This window comes from Bombina bombina, chromosome 3 (assembly GCF_027579735.1).
Source record: "Bombina bombina isolate aBomBom1 chromosome 3, aBomBom1.pri, whole genome shotgun sequence".
Taxonomy (NCBI): domain Eukaryota; kingdom Metazoa; phylum Chordata; class Amphibia; order Anura; family Bombinatoridae; genus Bombina; species Bombina bombina.
In genome coordinates, this window is record NC_069501.1 from 48653044 (window position 1) to 48671248 (window position 18205).

Below are 18205 nucleotides of genomic sequence, written 5' to 3' on the forward strand. Positions count from 1 at the left end.
AGTAACCCTTGGATTCATAACAATCAGATATTTACACCATATCTATGTTCAGTTTTCCTAGAGACAGGCTTTCATGTCTGTATTAAGGTATCAATGACTGACTCGGAGAAGCCATGCTTTGATAACATCAAGCGTTCAGTCTCCAGGCAGTCCATCTCAGATTGATTCTATTTAGATGGTTGAAAGGACCCTGAGGTAGAGGGACCTGTCTCTGAAGCAGAGACCGTGATGGAAAGGATGACATGTCCACCAGATCTGCATACCAGGTCCTGCGTGGCTACGCAGGCGCTGTCAAAAACACCAAAGCCCTCTCCTGCTTGGTCTTGACCTCCGGAGGAAATCCCACTCCCCCGGAAGAAAAGTCTGACGACTTAGAAAATCCACCTCCCAGTTCTCAACACCTGGGATATGGATAGCTGATAGACAAGAGTGAGTCTCTGTCCAGTAAATTATTGTAAGACTTCTAACATCGCTAGGGAACTTCTGTTCCCCCTTGATGGCTGATGTAAGCCACAGTCGTGTATATTGTCCGACTGAGTATGATGTACCTCAGAGTTGCTAACTGAGGCCAAGTCTGAAGAGCATGGAATATCACTCCCAGTTCCAGAATATTTATTAGAAGGAGGGTCTCCTCCTAAGTCCACTATCCCTGAGCCTTCAGGGAGTTCCAGACTGCATCCCAACCTAAAAGGCTGGCATCTATTGTAACAATTGTCCCATCTGACCTGCGGAAGGTCATACCCTTGGACAGATGGACCCGACATAGTCACCAGAAAAGAGAATCTCTGGTCTCTTGGTCCAGGTTTAACAGGGGGACAAATCTGTGTAATCCCCGTTCCTCTGACTGAGCATGCATAGTTGCAGCGGTCTGAAATGTAGACGTGCAAACGGTACTATGTCCCTTGCCGCTACCATTAAGCCGATTTCATTCATGTACTGAGCCACCGAAGGGCGCGGATGGGATGAAAAAAACACGGCAGAAATTTAGAAACTTTGACAACCTGGACTCCGTCAGGTAAATTTTCATTTCTACAGAATCTATCAGAGTCCCTAGGAGGGAAACCCTTGAGATTGGGGATAGAGAACTCTTTCCTTGTTCACTTTCCACCCATGTGATCTCAGAAATGCCAGTACTACGTCCGTATGAGACTGGGCAATTTGGATGTTTGACGCCTGTATCAGGATGTCGTCTAAATAAGGGGCCACTTCTATGCCCCGCGGTCTAAGGACCGCCAAAGCGACCCCAGAACCTCCATAAAGATTCTTGGGGCTGTAGATATCCCAAAGGAAAGAGCTACAAACTGGTAATGCCTGTCTAGAAAGGCAAACCTGAAAAACGATGGTGATCTTTATGCATCACAATGTGAGGATAAGCATCCTTCAAATCCATTGTAGTCCTCTATTGACTCTCCTGGATCATAGTTAAGATGGTACGAATAGTTTCCATCTTAAATGACGGAATTCTGAGGAATTTGTTTAAGATCTTTAGATCCAAAATAGGTCGGAAGGTTCCCTCTCCTTGGGAACCACAAACAGATTTGAGTAAAAACTCTGTCCCTGTTCCTCTCTTGGAACTGGATGGATCTCGTACACAATGTAAGAATGCCTCCTTCTTTATCTGGTTTGCAGATAATTGTGAAAGGCGAAATCTCCCCTTTTTTGGGGGGGGAATCTTTGAAATCCAGAAGATATCTCTGGGATATAAATTCCAATGCCTAGGGATCCTGGGCATCTCTTGCCCACGCCTGGGCAAAGAATGAAAGTCTGCCCCCTATAGGATCCGTTACCGGATAGGGGTCCGTTCCTTCATGCTGCCTTAGAGGCAGCAGCAGGCTCCTTGGCCTGCTTATCTTTGTTCCAGGTCCGATTGTCTCCAGACCGCCTTGGACTGAGCAAAAATTCCCTCTTGTTTTGCCTTAGAGGAAGAGGATGCCACACCTGCCCTGAAGTTTTTAAAAGGTACGAAAATTAGACTTTTTTTTTTTTTTTTTTTGCCCTTGATTTAGACCTATCCTGAGGAAGGGCATGACCTTTTCCTCCAGTGATATAAGCAATAATCTCCTTCAAACCAGGCCCGAATAGGGTCTGCCCCTTGAAGGGAAGTTAAGTAGCTTATTTATTAAAGTCACGACAGCTGACCATGATATAAGCCATAGCGCTCTGCGCGCCAGTATAGTAAAAAACAGAATTCTTAGCCGTTAGTCTAGTCAAATGAACAAGGCATCAGAAAACAAAGGAATTGGCTAGCATAAGCTTGTCAAATATATTCATTCAATGGAGTCGCTTAACTGTAAAGCCTCATCAAGAGACTCAACCCAGAACGCCGCAGCAGCAGTGACAGAAGCAATGTATGCAAGGGGCTGCAGGATAAAACCCTGTTGAATAAACATTTTTTATCCACTGGATCTAAAAAGCACAACTGTCCTCGTCAGAGGTAGTGGTACGCTTAGCTAGAGTAGAAACTCTTCTCTCCACCTTAGGAACTGTCTGCCAGAAGTCCCGTGTGGTGGTAACTATTAGAAAACATTCTTCTAAAAAATAGGAGGGGAAGAGAACGGCACACCTGGTCTATCCCATTCCTTATTAAAAAATTTTTTTAGCAAACCTCTTTAGGTATTGGAAAAACATCAGTACACACCGGCACTGCATATTATTTATCCAGTCTACACAATTTCTCTGGCCCTGCGATTGTATACATTCATTCAGAGCAGCCAAAGCCTCCCTGAGCAACAAGTGGAGGTTCTCAAGCATAAATTTTAAATGTAGAAATATCAGAATCAGGTTAAATCATCTTCCCTGAGTCAAAAAAAAAAAAAAAATCACCCACAGACTAAGCATATTGTGAGGTAGTATCATACATGGTTCTTAAAGCGTCTGTATGCTCTGTATCTACCCCCAGAGCTAACTGCTTTCCTTTAATTTCAGGTAGTCTGACTAATACTGCTGCCAGAATATTATTCACCACCTTTGCCATGTCTTGTAAAATAAACGCTATGGGCGCCCTTGATGTACTTGGCGCCATTTGAGCGTGAGTCCCTGAAGCGGGAGTCGAAGGGTCTGACACGTGGGGAGAGTTAGTCGGCATAACTTTCCCCTCGACAGAATCCCCTGGTAAAGAAACACTATGGGTGCCCTTGATGTACTTGGCGCCATTTGAGCGTGAGTCCCTAAAGCGGGAGTCAAAAGGTCTGACACGTGGGGAGAGTTAGTCGGCATAACTACCCCCACGACAGAATCCTCTGGTGATAATGTTTTTAAAGACAAAAAATGATCTTTATTGTTTAACATGAAATCAGTACATCTGGTACACATTCTAAGATGGGGTTCCACCATGGCTTTAAAACATAATGAACACAGAGCTTCCTCTATGTCAGACATGTTAGAACAGACTAATAATGAGACTAGTAAGCTTGGAAAACACTTTAAATCAAGTTAACAAGCAAATATATAAAACGTTACTGTGCCTTTAAGAGAAACAAATTTTGCCAAAATTTGAAATAACAGTGAAAAAAGGCAGTTAAACTAACAAAATTTTTACAGTGTATGTAACAAGTTAGCAGAGCATTGCACCCACTTGCAAATGGATGATTAACCCCTTAATACAAAAAACAGATTAACAAAACGAAAAATATGTTTTAAACAGTCATAACAGCTCCTACTTTTGAAGCCCTTTTGAGCCCTTCAGAGATGTCCTATAGCATGCAGGGGACTGCTGAGGGAAGCTGAATGTCACTGTTTGTAATTTTAACTGCACCAACTGTAACTTTTATACTATAACAGTGGAAAGCCTCTGTTTCTATGCAAAAATAAAGCCAGCCATGTGGAAAAAACTAGGCCCCAATAAGTTTTATCACCAAACATATGTTAAAAAACGATTAAACATGCCAGCAAACGTTTTAAAACACATTTTTACAAGAGTATGTATCTCTATTAATAAGCCTGATACCAGTCGCTATCGCTGCATTTAAGGCTTTACTTACATTACTTCGGTATCAGCAGTATTTTCTTAGTCAATTCCATTCCTAGAAAAATATTTTACTGCACATACCTTATCTGCAGGAAAACCTGCACGCCATTCCCCCTCTGAAGTACCTCACTCCTCAGAATGTGTGAGAACAGCAAATGGATCTTAGTTACGTCTGCTAAGATCATAGAAAAACGCAGGCAGATTCTTCTTCCAAATACTGCCTGAGATAAACAGCACCCTCCGGTGCCATTTAAAAATAACAAACTTTTGATTGAAGAATAAACTAAGTAGAAAGCACCACAGACTCTCACAACCTCCTATCTATGTTGAGGCTTGCAAGAGAATGACTGAATATGGCAGTTAGGGGAGGAGCTATATAGCAGCTTTGCTGTGGGTGGACTCTTGCAGCTTCCTGTTGGGAAGGAGAATATATTCCATAAGTAATGGATGATCCGTGGACTGGATACACTTAACAAGAGAAAGCAGCGTTCAGCTCCTAATGCAGCCCCATTGTTTCCTATGGGGAAACACTCTCTAAGTCTACACCTAACACCCTAACATGAACCCCGAGTCTAAACACCCCTAACCTTACACTTATTAACCCCTAATCTTCTGCCCCCGCTGTCGCTGACACCTGCATTATACTATTAACCCCTAATCTGCCGCTCTGGACACCGCCGCAACCTACATTATCCCTATGAACCCCTAATCTGCTGCCCCTAACATCGCCGACACCTATATTATATTTATTACCCCCTAATCTGTCCCTCCCCAACGTCGCCGCCACCTACCTACACTTATTAACCCCTAATCTGCCAGCCGGACATCGCCGCCACTATAATCAATGTATTAACCGCTAAACCGCCGCACTCCCGCCTCGCAAACACTATAATAAATTTTATTAACCCCTAATCTGCCCTCCCTAACATCGCTGCCACCTACCTACAATTATTAACCCCTAATCTCCTGCCCCTAACGTCGCCGCTACTATAATAAAGTTATAATATAACTGACCTCGCATTCAGTTATAATATAATTGACCTTGCATTCTATTGGCTGATCCAGTCAGCCAATCGGATTGAACTTCAATCCGATTGGCTGATTAAATCAACCAATCGGATTTTTCCTACCTTAATTCTGATTGGCTGATCCTATCAGCCAATCGGAATTCGAGGGACGCCATCTTGGATGACGTCATTTAAAGGAACCTTCATTCGGCCTTAGGACATCGTAAAAAGAGGATGGCTCCGCGTCAGATGGATTCAAGATGGCTCCGCTCCGGTTGATTGAAGATAGAAGATGCCGCTTGGATGAAGACATCTGCCGCTTGGAGGACCTCTTCTGCCCCGATCGGATCAAGACTTCTGCCGCTCCGGATATCCTCTTCTGTCCCATCAGTGGCCGGCTGGCTGAAGACGACTCAAGGTAGGGTGATCTTCAGGGGGGTAGTGTTTTTTTTAAGGGGGGATCGGGTGGGTTTTAGAGTAGGGGTGTGTGGGTTGTAATGTTGGGGGGGTTGTCTGTTTTTTACAGGTAAAAGAGCTGATTACTTTGGGGCAATGCCCCACAAAAAGGTCTTTTAAGGGCTGGTAAAAGAGCTGATTACTTTGTAATTTAGTATAGGGTAGGGCATTTTATTATTTTGGGGGGCTTTTTTATTTTATTAGGGGCTTTAGATTAGGTGTAATTAGATTAAAATTCTTGTAATCTTTTTTTATTTTTGTAATTTAGTGTTTGTTTGTTTTTGTATTATAGTTTAGTTTATTTAATTGTATTTTAGTTGAGATAATTGTAGTTAATTTATTTAATTAATTTATTGATAGTGTAGTGTTAGGTGTATTTGTAACTTAGGTTAGGATTTATTTTACAGGTAATTTTGTAATTATTTTAACTAGGTAGCTATTAAATAGTTATTAACTATTTATTAGCTATTGTACCTAGTTAAAATAAATACAAAGTTGCCTGTAAAATAAATATAAATCCTAAAATAGCTACAATGTAATTATTAATCATATTGTAGCTATTTGAGGGTTTATTTTATAGGTAAGTATTTAGTTTTAAATAGGAATAATTTATTTAATTATAGTAAATTTATTTAGATTTTTTTAAATTATATTTAATTTAGGAGGGTGTTAGGGTTAGGGTTAGACTTAGGTTTAGGGATTAATAACTTTATTATAGTAGCGGCGACGTTGGGGGCGGGAGATTAGGGGTTAATAATTGTAGGCAGGTGGCGGCGATGTTAGGGAGGGCAGATTAGGGGTTAATACAATTTATTATAGTGTTTGCAAGGTGGGAGTGTGGCGGTTTAGGGGTTAATACATTTATTATAGTGGCAGCGATGTCCGGTCGACAGATTAGGGGTTAATAAGTGTAGTTAGGTGGCGGCGAGGTTGGGGGGGCAGATTAGGGGTTAATAACTATAATCTAGGGGCAGCAGATTAGGGGTTCATAGGGATAATGTAGGTGGCGGCGATGTCCGGTCGGAAGATTAGGGGTTAAATTTTTTTATTATAGGGTTTGCAATGTGGGGGGGCCTCGGTTTAGGGGTTCATTGGTAGTTTATGGGTGTTAGTGTACTTTATAGCACTGTAGTTAAGAGCTTTTATGTTCCGGCATTAGCCCATAAAACTCTTAACTACTGACTTTTTTTTGCGGTTGGAGTCTTGGCGGTAGAGGCTCTACCGCTCACATCTTCCAAGACTGGTAATACCGGCGTTAGGCAAATCCCATAGAAAAGATACGATACGCAATTGACGTAAGGGGATTTGCGGTAGCCTCGAGTCACGGAAGAAAAGTGAGCGGTAGACCCTTTCCTGTCTGACTCGTAATACCAGCGGGTGTTAAAAAGCAGCGTTAGGACCCCTTAACTCTGCTTTTTAAGGCTAACGCAGAATTCCAAATCTAGGCGTAAGTTATTTAAAAAAAAAAACAAAAAAAAAAAAACGATTGGACATATTTTACCTCATAAGCTTCATAGAAAGCTAAATAACAGAACCTAAATATACTTATAAAGCTTTTTTAAAAGCTAAAGTAGTTTTTTAAAAAAAGGGCTGTTGCTACATAAGTAGCTTAGTAGGATACAAAATTTTAGAATAATTTATATAAATATATTAATATAAAGTATACTCTTTATTTAAAAGGTATACTATTTGTTTTTATAAAAAAAATTGGGTTTTAATTTTTAAAGTTAAAAATAAAGTTGAAAATGTAACTATAGATTAGAATAATATATGAAAGATATTGCAAATAGGGGTAGATTATTTAGCAAATCAGTTTCTAAAAAAAAGGTGTTACAACACCAGTAGATTACTTTATCTATACTATAATTGTGTCTGTAATGTCCGTCGCCGTCAGCAGTTGCGCACGCATCCTCAAAGGAATGCGGCGACAGACCGCTTCAGGAGCTCCAACTCTCAGCTGTAACATAACAGCTGAGAGATGGAGCTTCTGAAGCTTCAGGCATCTGCCGCATATGGAGCCGGAGTGCGATCGGTGCTCTGCTTCCATATAAGGCTAGATGCCTGATCGTTACAGACGGTGACACTGTGTGTGTCACCGTCTGTAACGATCTTCTGCTGGTGCCTGTGGGAGGTGTGGGCGGGTGGCAGGTGGGCGGCTCAGCAGGGAAGGGGAGGCAGTGGGAGTGCCCTAATAAAAAAAAATGGCGGCTCAGCAGGGAAGGGGAGTCAGTGGATGTGCCCCATTAAAAAAAAAGAACAGGGGGAGAGAGAGCAAAAGAGAAGGGGGGGGGAGAGCAAAAGAGGAGGGTGGAGAGAGCAAAAGAGGAGGAGGGAGAGAGCAAAAGAGGGGGAAGAGAGCAAAAGAGAGGGGAGAGGGAGAGCAAAAGAGAGGAGAGAGGGAGAGCAAAAGAGAGAGGAGAGAGAGAGCAAATGAGAGCTGGAGAGAGAGAAAAAGAGAGGGAGAGAGAGAGCAAAAGAGAGGGGAGAGAGAGCAAAAGAGAGGGGGAGAGTTAACAAAAGAGAGGGAAGAGAGAGAGCAAAAGAGAGGGTAGAAAGAGAGCAAAAGAGAGGGGCTAGGGAGAGCAAAAGAGAGGGGGGAGAGAGAGCAAAAGAGAGGGGAGAGAGAACAAAAGAGAGGGGGAGAGAGAGCAAAAGAGAGGGGGGGAGAGAGCAAAAGAGAGGGGGGAGAGAGCAAAAGAGAGGGGGAGAGAGCGCAAAAGAGAGGGGGGAGAGAGAGCAAAAGAGAGGGGGGGAGAGAGAGCAAAAGAGAGGGGGGAGAGAGAGCAAAAGAGGCGGGAGAGAGAGCAAAAATAGAGAGGGGGAGAGAGAGAGCAAAAGAGGGGGTAGAGAGCGCAAAAGAGAGGGGGAGAGAGCGCAAAAGAGAGGGGGAGAGAGAGCAAAAGAGGGGGGAGAGAGCAAAAGAGAGGGGGAGAGAGAGCAAAAGAGAGGGGGAGAGAGCGCAAAAGAAAGGGGGGAGAGAGAGCAAAAGGGGTGGTGAAAGAATCCACCTGGATGGCAGGGTGGTGAAAGAATCCACCTGGATGCAGCGTAAGCTACATCTAGGTGGTTTCCAAAAAATAGCATGGTGGTTCCGTCACCACAAAATAGGTTTTCCCCCTTATTTATATAAAAGAAAAGTTACATCTGTAGCTTAAACAAAAATTAGACTGCCCTTTGGGCAGGCTTATTGACTAGTATATATATATATATATATATATATATATATTTAAAAATAAATAGAATATTTACTTTTTTCTAAGTAAAGAACTTTGGAATGTAAAATATTCATAAATACCTTCGGTTTAGTGCTGTAGGTGTAAACGTAGTGTTTGTTTAGTGCGCAAACAATATATTTTCGTTTTTTGCAATTTGCGCACTCTATTAAAGTCACTGGGAGCTTAATTTCTTCTAACCTCTCTTATTTAAATTTTTTCTAAAAATAGTACTTAATTACTAAAAATTTGCAGTATACGTGGGTATACAACAGTTAAAAGCAGCTATTTCAAATAATAACATAAATTAAAACAAAATAACAAACTCCAGCAGATAAAGGGAATCATTTGTAATATGTGATATGTAGAGAAAATAATCACAGTACACTGTCCCTTTAATATACGACAGTCTAGATTACTTAATTTTTTTTTTTTTTAAGTACAATATTTTGTGTTGTGATGTGGTGACAATAACATATATATTTAGAGGTTGTGAAATCAATATTATTGTTCCTTAAACACTTTTTCAAAGTTGAAAAAAATCAAAAAACAAACATGTTTTTACTTTGGTATCTCGCATGACAAAATGGCCGCTAGTTTTCCCATCACAATAGTGCTTTTTGAAAGATGTCTCACATTGTACACGTGTTTTGTAAAATGTAGCAAATTTCTACCTTTAAATCTAATGAGCCGCTTCTTTCATGCAAAACTGTATCTCAATGTACTAACTTAATTCCTGCAGTCCTGGTTGGTACAGAGAGATACAGTTTTGCGTGAAAGAAGCAGCTCCTTAAAGTGAATATAAATGTTGATGCTAAAGTGTCCGGTTTTTAAAAATTTGATTAAAAACAGGGGCACTTTAATTTATCAAAATTTACATTTCACTCCTGTTGTGAAAAAATACTTACCTTTTAATCTTCACAGCCGCTCCAGCTTCCCCCGGTCGTCTCAAGCCATTTCTGACGTCAGAAATGATGGATCGGTCATCCTCCAATCACGGCTTCCCCCCCGGGGGAATCAGTGTCTGATTCAACGCCGTGATTGGAGGAAGCTGGATTCCTCATTTTAGACCCAAGAAGAGGCTTTGCGACGGGCGGAGGAAGCTGGAGCAGCTGTCAAGATTAAAAGGTAAGTATTTTTTCACAACACGAGTGAAATGTAAATTTTGAAGAATTAAAGTGCCCCTGTTTTTAATCAAATTTTTAAAAAACGGGCACTTTAGCATCAAAATTTACATTCACTTTAATTCCAATGGTAGATATTAAAGATAACAATATTTAGAGAATAGGCAGGGGTAGCAGCAGAAGGGAGCTCATGTGTAGTACTGTAGAGGGGGATATAGAAACACTGTAATGGATTCAGACTCTAGGGAAAGGAAGGACGCAGAAAGTCCCCCAGGATATGACGCACAAAGCATCACCAGGGACTAAGGGGTCAACTTCTGATGAGGTAAGAGATTAGACGTAATAAATGTTCAGGGCTAGCAGGAAGTCTCCCTATTTCTTTAACCATAGGTGTACAGCTGCAAGCAACCCCTATAGAGCTCTACACCAGCTGACCCTCCAACGTCTGCAGATCTGCCTACAAACTGTTTGTGCTGAGTTTTACCTGGGATCTTTTTGTGTTTGTGGCCCTGTGATTATTACAAATAAAGGACAGTTCTTGTATTTAACCCTTTTGCTGGCTAGTGACTATCCCTGTGTCTAGGGCATTCCGTGACAGTAGAAATTATGTAGAAAAATTATAGTCTTCCCTGAAGTCCAGCGGGACAGGATATCTGTAGATCTGATACTCGGTGACCATTTGTGATATGTATCTTTAGCTTCTTTTTCTTATGCCGGTAAATATATATATATATATATATATACATGCACACATATATATATATATATATATATACATATATAAATGCACACATATACTGAATATATATATATATATATATATATATATATATACACACACACACACACAAACACATGTCCAGCTAAGTTTTTTACTAGTTCCACACCAAGATACATTTTATGAACTACAAAAACAGCTGTTTAGTACTCAGCTTACATGAAAGCTTCTGGATATTTGTATCAATATAACTGGTTTTCCTTGTCATTTCTTTCAGATTATGCATGCGCTCTGCAGAAAGATATCTTACTCCAAGGTCGCCTTTACCTCTCTGAGAACTACGTCTGCTTCCACAGCAACATCTTCCGATGGGAAACCTCGGTAATTTTCACAATGCCAAGTGTGCCTGTTTTATTGTGCTGTTCCTACACTACAAGGACCATTATAGTGATAAAATGACATGCTCTCATTTGTTACAGTTAAATACATAGTTTAAGTACCACTCAGGACCAGCAGTGCTGTACTGCTGATCCAATCTGCAGCGCTAGTCACATGACCCAGCTTATACACAGTGAGACCAGTATAACATATATTCATTTAGTGGCTGTGAAATCAATGGTATTTGTTTATTAAAGTGAAAAAAAAACCCATTATTGTTTAATGAATGCAGCACTCCTAGCACGTCGGAAAAGATGCTTCCAATCCAGGAGATAAGTTAAGAACAAACTTGTTTATTCCAGAAGATAAACACACAAGGACATGAGATATATAAGCCGATCAGTCAATACTTATACTGTACTTACAACTGGAACCTTTATTGTTTAAGCCATTTGAGCTGAGGCATTATGGGTATACGGTACATCTGTAATTCATGTGCATTATACTGTAAAAATCTTTATTATACATTTTTGTACTGTAAAAAAAATTGTTTATTTGGGGTTTTGGTTTAAAAACAAGATTAACAGAGTGGGTTATTAATATCCCTCATAAAAACAAGGCCATGGCAACTCATGAGGCACGCTGTATATCACTGTACAGACCGATCAACTGTGTTTGTGCAATCTCACTGTATAAACCTTGTCTATGCAATCTCACTGTACCAACAGCATTTATCCAATCTCACTATATCAACCGAGTTTATGCAGTCACACTCTACCAACAGTGTTTATGCAAACTCACTGTACCAACCTCGTCTATGCAGTCTCACTGTACCAACAACGTCTATGCAGTCTCACTGTACCAACAACGTCTATGCAGTCTCACTCTACCTAAAGCATTTATGCAATCTCACTCTATCAACCGAGTTTACGCAGTCTAACTGTACCAACCACGTCTAGACAGTCTCACTCTACCAACACCATTTATGCAATCTCACTGAACCAACCTCGTCTATGCAGTCTCACTCTACCTAAAGCATTTATGCAATCTCACTCTATCAACCGAGTTTACGCAATCTAACTGTACCAACCTCGTCTATGCAGTCTCACTGTACCAACAACGTCTATGCAGTCTCACTGTACCGACCACGTCTATGCAGTCTCACTCTACCTAAAGCATTTATGCAATCTCACTCTATCAACCGAGTTTACGCAATCTACCTGTACCAACCACGTCTAGACAGTCTCACTCTACCAACCATGTCTATGCAGTCTCACTTTACCAACACCATTTATGCAATCTCACTGAACCAACCTCGTCTATGCAGTCTCACTCTACCAACCTTGTCTATGCAATCTCACTGTACCAACCTTGTCTATGCAATCTCACTGTACCAACCTTGTCTATGCAATCTCACTGTACCAACCTTGTCTATGCAATCTTACTGTACTGACCACATCTATGCAGTCTCACTGTACCAACCTTGTCTATGCAATCTCACTGTACTGACCACATCTATGCAGTCTCACTGTACCAACCTTATCTATGCAATCTCACTGTATTGACCACATCTATGCAGTCTCACTGTACCAACCTTGTCTATGCAATCTCACTGTACCGACCACGTCTATGCAGTCTCACTCTACCTGAAGCATTTATGCAATCTCTATCAACTGAGTTTTAGCAATCTCACTGTACCAACCACGTCTAGGCAGTCTCACTCTACCAACCGCGTCTATGCAGTCTCACTCTACCAACACAGTTTATGCAATCTCACTGAACCAACCGCATCTATGCAGTCTCATTCTACCAACAGGGTTTACTCAATGTCACTCTATCAACCGTGTTTATGCAATCTCACTGTACCAACCGCATCTATGCAGTCTCACTCTACCAACAGCAGTTATGCAATCTCACTGCACCTACCACGTCTAATCTTACTCTACCAACTGCATTTATACAATCCCGGTTGGGAAAGTGAGTACAGTTTTGCACAGAGGAAGCGGCTCATCAATTCCAATGGTAGAAATCGCTCCTTTTTGTGAAACACATACGTATTGTACGCGTTTTTTTTATTATTAAAGGGACACTGAACCCAATTTTTTTCTTTCATGATTCAGATAGAGCATGCAATTTTAAGCAACTTTCTAATTTACTCCTATTATCATTTTTTCTTCATTCTCTTGCTATCTTTATTTGAAAAGCAAGAATGTAAGTTTAGAAGCCTGCCCATTTTTGGTTCACAACCTGGGTTGTCCTTGCTGATTGGACAGCACCAATAAACAAGTACTGTCCAGTGTTCTGAACAAAAATTGGCTGTTTCCTTAACTTAGATGCCTTCTTTTTCAAATAAAGATAGCAAGAGAACGAATAAAAATTGATAATAGGAGTAAATTAGAAAGTTGCTTAAAATTGCATGCTCTATCTGAACCATGAAAGAAAAAAAAATTGGGTTTAGTATCCCTTTAATATCCTGTATTTTTTGCCCTGTTTTTGAATCAGAAACACACCAAAATATATATTTTGTTAAATAAACAACCTTAGAAGAAAACAGAATTTATGTTTACCTGATAAATTTCTTTCTCCAACGGTGTGTCCGGTCCACGGCGTCATCCTTACTTGTGGGATATTCTCTTCCCCAACAGGAAATGGCAAAGAGCCCAGCAAAGCTGGTCACATGATCCCTCCTAGGCTCCGCCTACCCCAGTCATTCGACCGACGTTAAGGAGGAATATTTGCATAGGAGAAACCATATGGTACCGTGGTGACTGTAGTTAAAGAAAATAAATTATCAGACCTGATTAAAAAACCAGGGCGGGCCGTGGACCGGACACACCGTTGGAGAAAGAAATTTATCAGGTAAACATAAATTCTGTTTTCTCCAACATAGGTGTGTCCGGTCCACGGCGTCATCCTTACTTGTGGGAACCAATACCAAAGCTTTAGGACACGGATGAAGGGAGGGAGCAAATCAGGTCACCTAAATGGAAGGCACCACGGCTTGCAAAACCTTTCTCCCAAAAATAGCCTCAGAAGAAGCAAAAGTATCAAACTTGTAAAATTTGGTAAAAGTGTGCAGTGAAGACCAAGTCGCTGCCCTACATATCTGATCAACAGAAGCCTCGTTCTTGAAGGCCCATGTGGAAGCCACAGCCCTAGTGGAATGAGCTGTGATTCTTTCGGGAGGCTGCCGTCCGGCAGTCTCGTAAGCCAATCTGATGATGCTTTTAATCCAAAAAGAGAGAGAGGTAGAAGTTGCTTTTTGACCTCTCCTTTTACCTGAATAAACAACAAACAAGGAAGATGTTTGTCTAAAATCCTTTGTAGCATCTAAATAGAATTTTAGAGCGCGAACAACATCCAAATTGTGCAACAAACGTTCCTTCTTTGAAACTGGTTTTGGACACAGAGAAGGTACGATAATCTCCTGGTTAATGTTTTTGTTAGAAACAACTTTTGGAAGAAAACCAGGTTTAGTACGTAAAACCACCTTATCTGCATGGAACACCAGATAAGGAGGAGAACACTGCAGAGCAGATAATTCTGAGACTCTTCTAGCAGAAGAAATCGCAACTAAAAACAAAACTTTCCAAGATAATAACTTAATATCAACGGAATGTAAGGGTTCAAACGGAACCCCCTGAAGAACTGAAAGAACTAAATTGAGACTCCAAGGAGGAGTCAAAGGTTTGTAAACAGGCTTGATTCTAACCAGAGCCTGAACAAAGGCTTGAACATCTGGCACAGCTGCCAGCTTTTTGTGAAGTAATACCGACAAGGCAGAAATCTGTCCCTTCAGGGAACTTGCAGATAATCCTTTTTCCAATCCTTCTTGAAGGAAGGATAGAATCCTAGGAATCTTAACCTTGTCCCAAGGGAATCCTTTAGATTCACACCAACAGATATATTTTTTCCAAATTTTGTGGTAAATCTTTCTAGTTACAGGCTTTCTGGCCTGAACAAGAGTATCGATAACAGAATCTGAGAATCCTCGCTTCGATAAAATCAAGCGTTCAATCTCCAAGCAGTCAGCTGGAGTGAAACCAGATTCGGATGTTCGAACGGACCCTGAACAAGAAGGTCTCGTCTCAAAGGTAGCTTCCAAGGTGGAGCCGATGACATATTCACCAGATCTGCATACCAAGTCCTGCGTGGCCACGCAGGAGCTATCAAGATCACCGACGCCCTCTCCTGATTGATCCTGGCTACTAGCCTGGGGATGAGAGGAAATGGCGGGAACACATAAGCTAGTTTGAAGGTCCAAGGTGCTACTAGTGCATCCACTAGAGCCGCCTTGGGATCCCTGGATCTGGCCCCGTAGCAAGGAACTTTGAAGTTCTGACGAGAGGCCATCAGATCCATGTCTGGAATGCCCCACAGGTGAGTGACTTGGGCAAAGATTTCCGGATGGAGTTCCCACTCCCCCGGATGCAATGTCTGACGACTCAGAAAATCCGCTTCCCAATTTTCCACTCCTGGGATGTGGATAGCAGACAGGTGGCAGGAGTGAGACTCCGCCCATAGAATGATTTTGGTCACTTCTTCCATCGCTAGGGAACTCCTTGTTCCCCCCTGATGGTTGATGTACGCAACAGTTGTCATGTTGTCTGATTGAAACCGTATGAACTTGGTCCTCGCAAGCCGAGGCCAGGCCTTGAGAGCATTGAATATCGCTCTCAGTTCCAGAATATTTATCGGTAGAAGAGATTCTTCCCGAGACCAAAGACCCTGAGCTTTCAGGGATCCCCAGACCGCGCCCCAGCCCATCAGACTGGCGTCGGTCGTGACAATGACCCACTCTGGTCTGCGGAACGTCATCCCTTGAGACAGATTGTCCAGGGACAGCCACCAACTGAGTGAGTCTCTGGTCCTCTGATTTACTTGTATCTTCGGAGACAAGTCTGTATAGTCCCCATTCCACTGACTGAGCATGCACAGTTGTAATGGTCTTAGATGAATGCGCGCAAAAGGAACTATGTCCATCGCCGCTACCATCAACCCGATCACTTCCATGCACTGAGCTATGGAAGGAAGAGGAACGGAATGAAGTATCCGACAAGAGTCTAGAAGTTTTGTTTTTCTGGCCTCTGTTAGAAAGATCCTCATTTCTAAGGAGTCTATAATTGTTCCCAAGAAGGGAACCCTTGTTGACGGGGATAGAGAACTCTTTTCCACGTTCACTTTCCAGCCGTGAGATCTGAGAAAGGCCAGGACAATGTCCGTGTGAGCCTTTGCTTGAGGAAGGGACGACGCTTGAATCAGAATGTCGTCCAGGTAAGGTACTACTGCAATGCCCCTTGGTCTTAGCACCGCTAGAAGGGACCCTAGTACCTTTGTGAAAATCCTTGGAGCAGTGGCTAATCCGAAAGGAAGCGCCACGAACTGGTAATGTTTGTCCAGGAATGCGAACCTTAGGAACCGATGATGTTCCTTGTGGATAGGAATATGTAGATACGCATCCTTTAAATCCACCGTGGTCATGAATTGACCCTCCTGGATGGAAGGAAGAATAGTCCGAATGGTTTCCATCTTGAAGGATGGAACCTTGAGAAACTTGTTTAAGATCTTGAGATCTAAGATTGGTCTGAACGTTCCCTCTTTTTTGGGAACTATGAACAGATTGGAGTAGAACCCCATCCCTTGTTCTCTTAATGGAACAGGATGAATCACTCCCATTTTTAACAGGTCTTCTACACAATGTAAGAACGCCTGTCTTTTTATGTGGTCTGAAGACAACTGAGACCTGTGGAACCTCCCCCTTGGGGGAAGTCCCTTGAATTCCAGAACATCTCTTGCCCAAGCCTGAGCGAAGAGAGAGAGTCTGCCCCCCACCAGATCCGGTCCCGGATCGGGGGCCAATATTTCATGCTGTCTTGGTAGCAGTGGCAGGCTTCTTGGCCTGCTTTCCCTTGTTCCAGCCTTGCATTGGTCTCCAAGCTGGCTTGGCTTGAGAAGTATTACCCTCTTGCTTAGAGGACGTAGCACTTTGGGCTGGTCCGTTTTTACGAAAGGGACGAAAATTAGGTCTATTTTTCGCCTTGAAAGGCCGATCCTGAGGAAGGGCGTGGCCCTTACCCCCAGTGATATCCGAGATAATCTCTTTCAAGTCAGGGCCAAACAGCGTTTTCCCCTTGAAAGGAATGTTTAGTAGCTTGTTCTTGGAAGACGCATCAGCCGACCAAGATTTCAACCAAAGCGCTCTGCGCGCCACAATAGCAAACCCAGAATTCTTAGCCGCTAACCTAGCCAATTGCAAAGTGGCGTCTAGGGTGAAAGAATTTGCCAATTTGAGAGCATTGATTCTGTCCATAATCTCCTCATAAGGAGGAGAATCACTATCGAGCGCCTTTATCAGCTCATCAAACCAGAAACATGCGGCTGTAGTAACAGGGACAATGCATGAAATTGGTTGTAGAAGGTAACCCTGCTGAACAAACATCTTTTTAAGCAAACCTTCTAATTTTTTATCCATAGGATCTTTGAAAGCACAACTATCCTCTATGGGTATAGTGGTGCGTTTGTTTAAAGTAGAAACCGCTCCCTCGACCTTGGGGACTGTCTGCCATAAGTCCTTTCTGGGGTCGACCATAGGAAACAATTTTTTAAATATGGGGGGAGGGACGAAAGGAATACCGGGCCTTTCCCATTCTTTATTAACAATGTCCGCCACCCGCTTGGGTATAGGAAAAGCTTCTGGGAGCTCCGGCACCTCTAGGAACTTGTCCATTTTACATAGTTTCTCTGGGATGACCAACTTTTCACAATCATCCAGAGTGGATAAAACCTCCTTAAGCAGAATGCGGAGATGTTCCAACTTAAATTTAAATGCAATTACATCAGGTTCAGCCTGTTGAGAAATGTTCCCTGAATCAGTAATTTCTCCCTCAGACAAAACCTCCCTGGCCCCCTCAGATTGGGTTAGGGGCCCTTCAGAGATATTAATATCAGCGTCGTCATGCTCTTCAGTAACTAAAACAGAGCAGCCACGCTTACGCTGAGAAGGGTTCATTTTGGCTAAAATGTTTTTGACAGAATTATCCATTACAGCCGTTAATTGTTGCATAGTAAGGAGTATTGGCGCGCTAGATGTACTAGGGGCCTCCTGAGTGGGCAAGACTCGTGTAGACGAAGGAGGGAATGATGCAGTACCATGCTTACTCCCCTCACTTGAGGAATCATCTTGGGCATCATTGTCATTATCACATAAATCACATTTATTTAAATGAACAGGAATTCTGGCTTCCCCACATTCAGAACACAGTCTATCTGGTAGTTCAGACATGTTAAACAGGCATAAACTTGATAATAAAGTACAAAAAACGTTTTAAAATAAAACCGTTACT

General features: G+C 42.1%; 1 protein-coding gene across 1 annotated transcript in view; it reads left to right on the forward strand.

Moving 5' to 3' along the window:
- Positions 1-18205, forward strand: part of GRAMD1C (GRAM domain containing 1C) — a 455805-nt gene that overhangs the window by 197346 nt on the left and 240254 nt on the right. The window contains exon 4 of the mRNA XM_053705832.1: positions 10762-10865. Coding sequence (XP_053561807.1) covers positions 10762-10865 — 104 coding nt within the window. The remainder of the gene's footprint in view (positions 1-10761; positions 10866-18205) is intronic.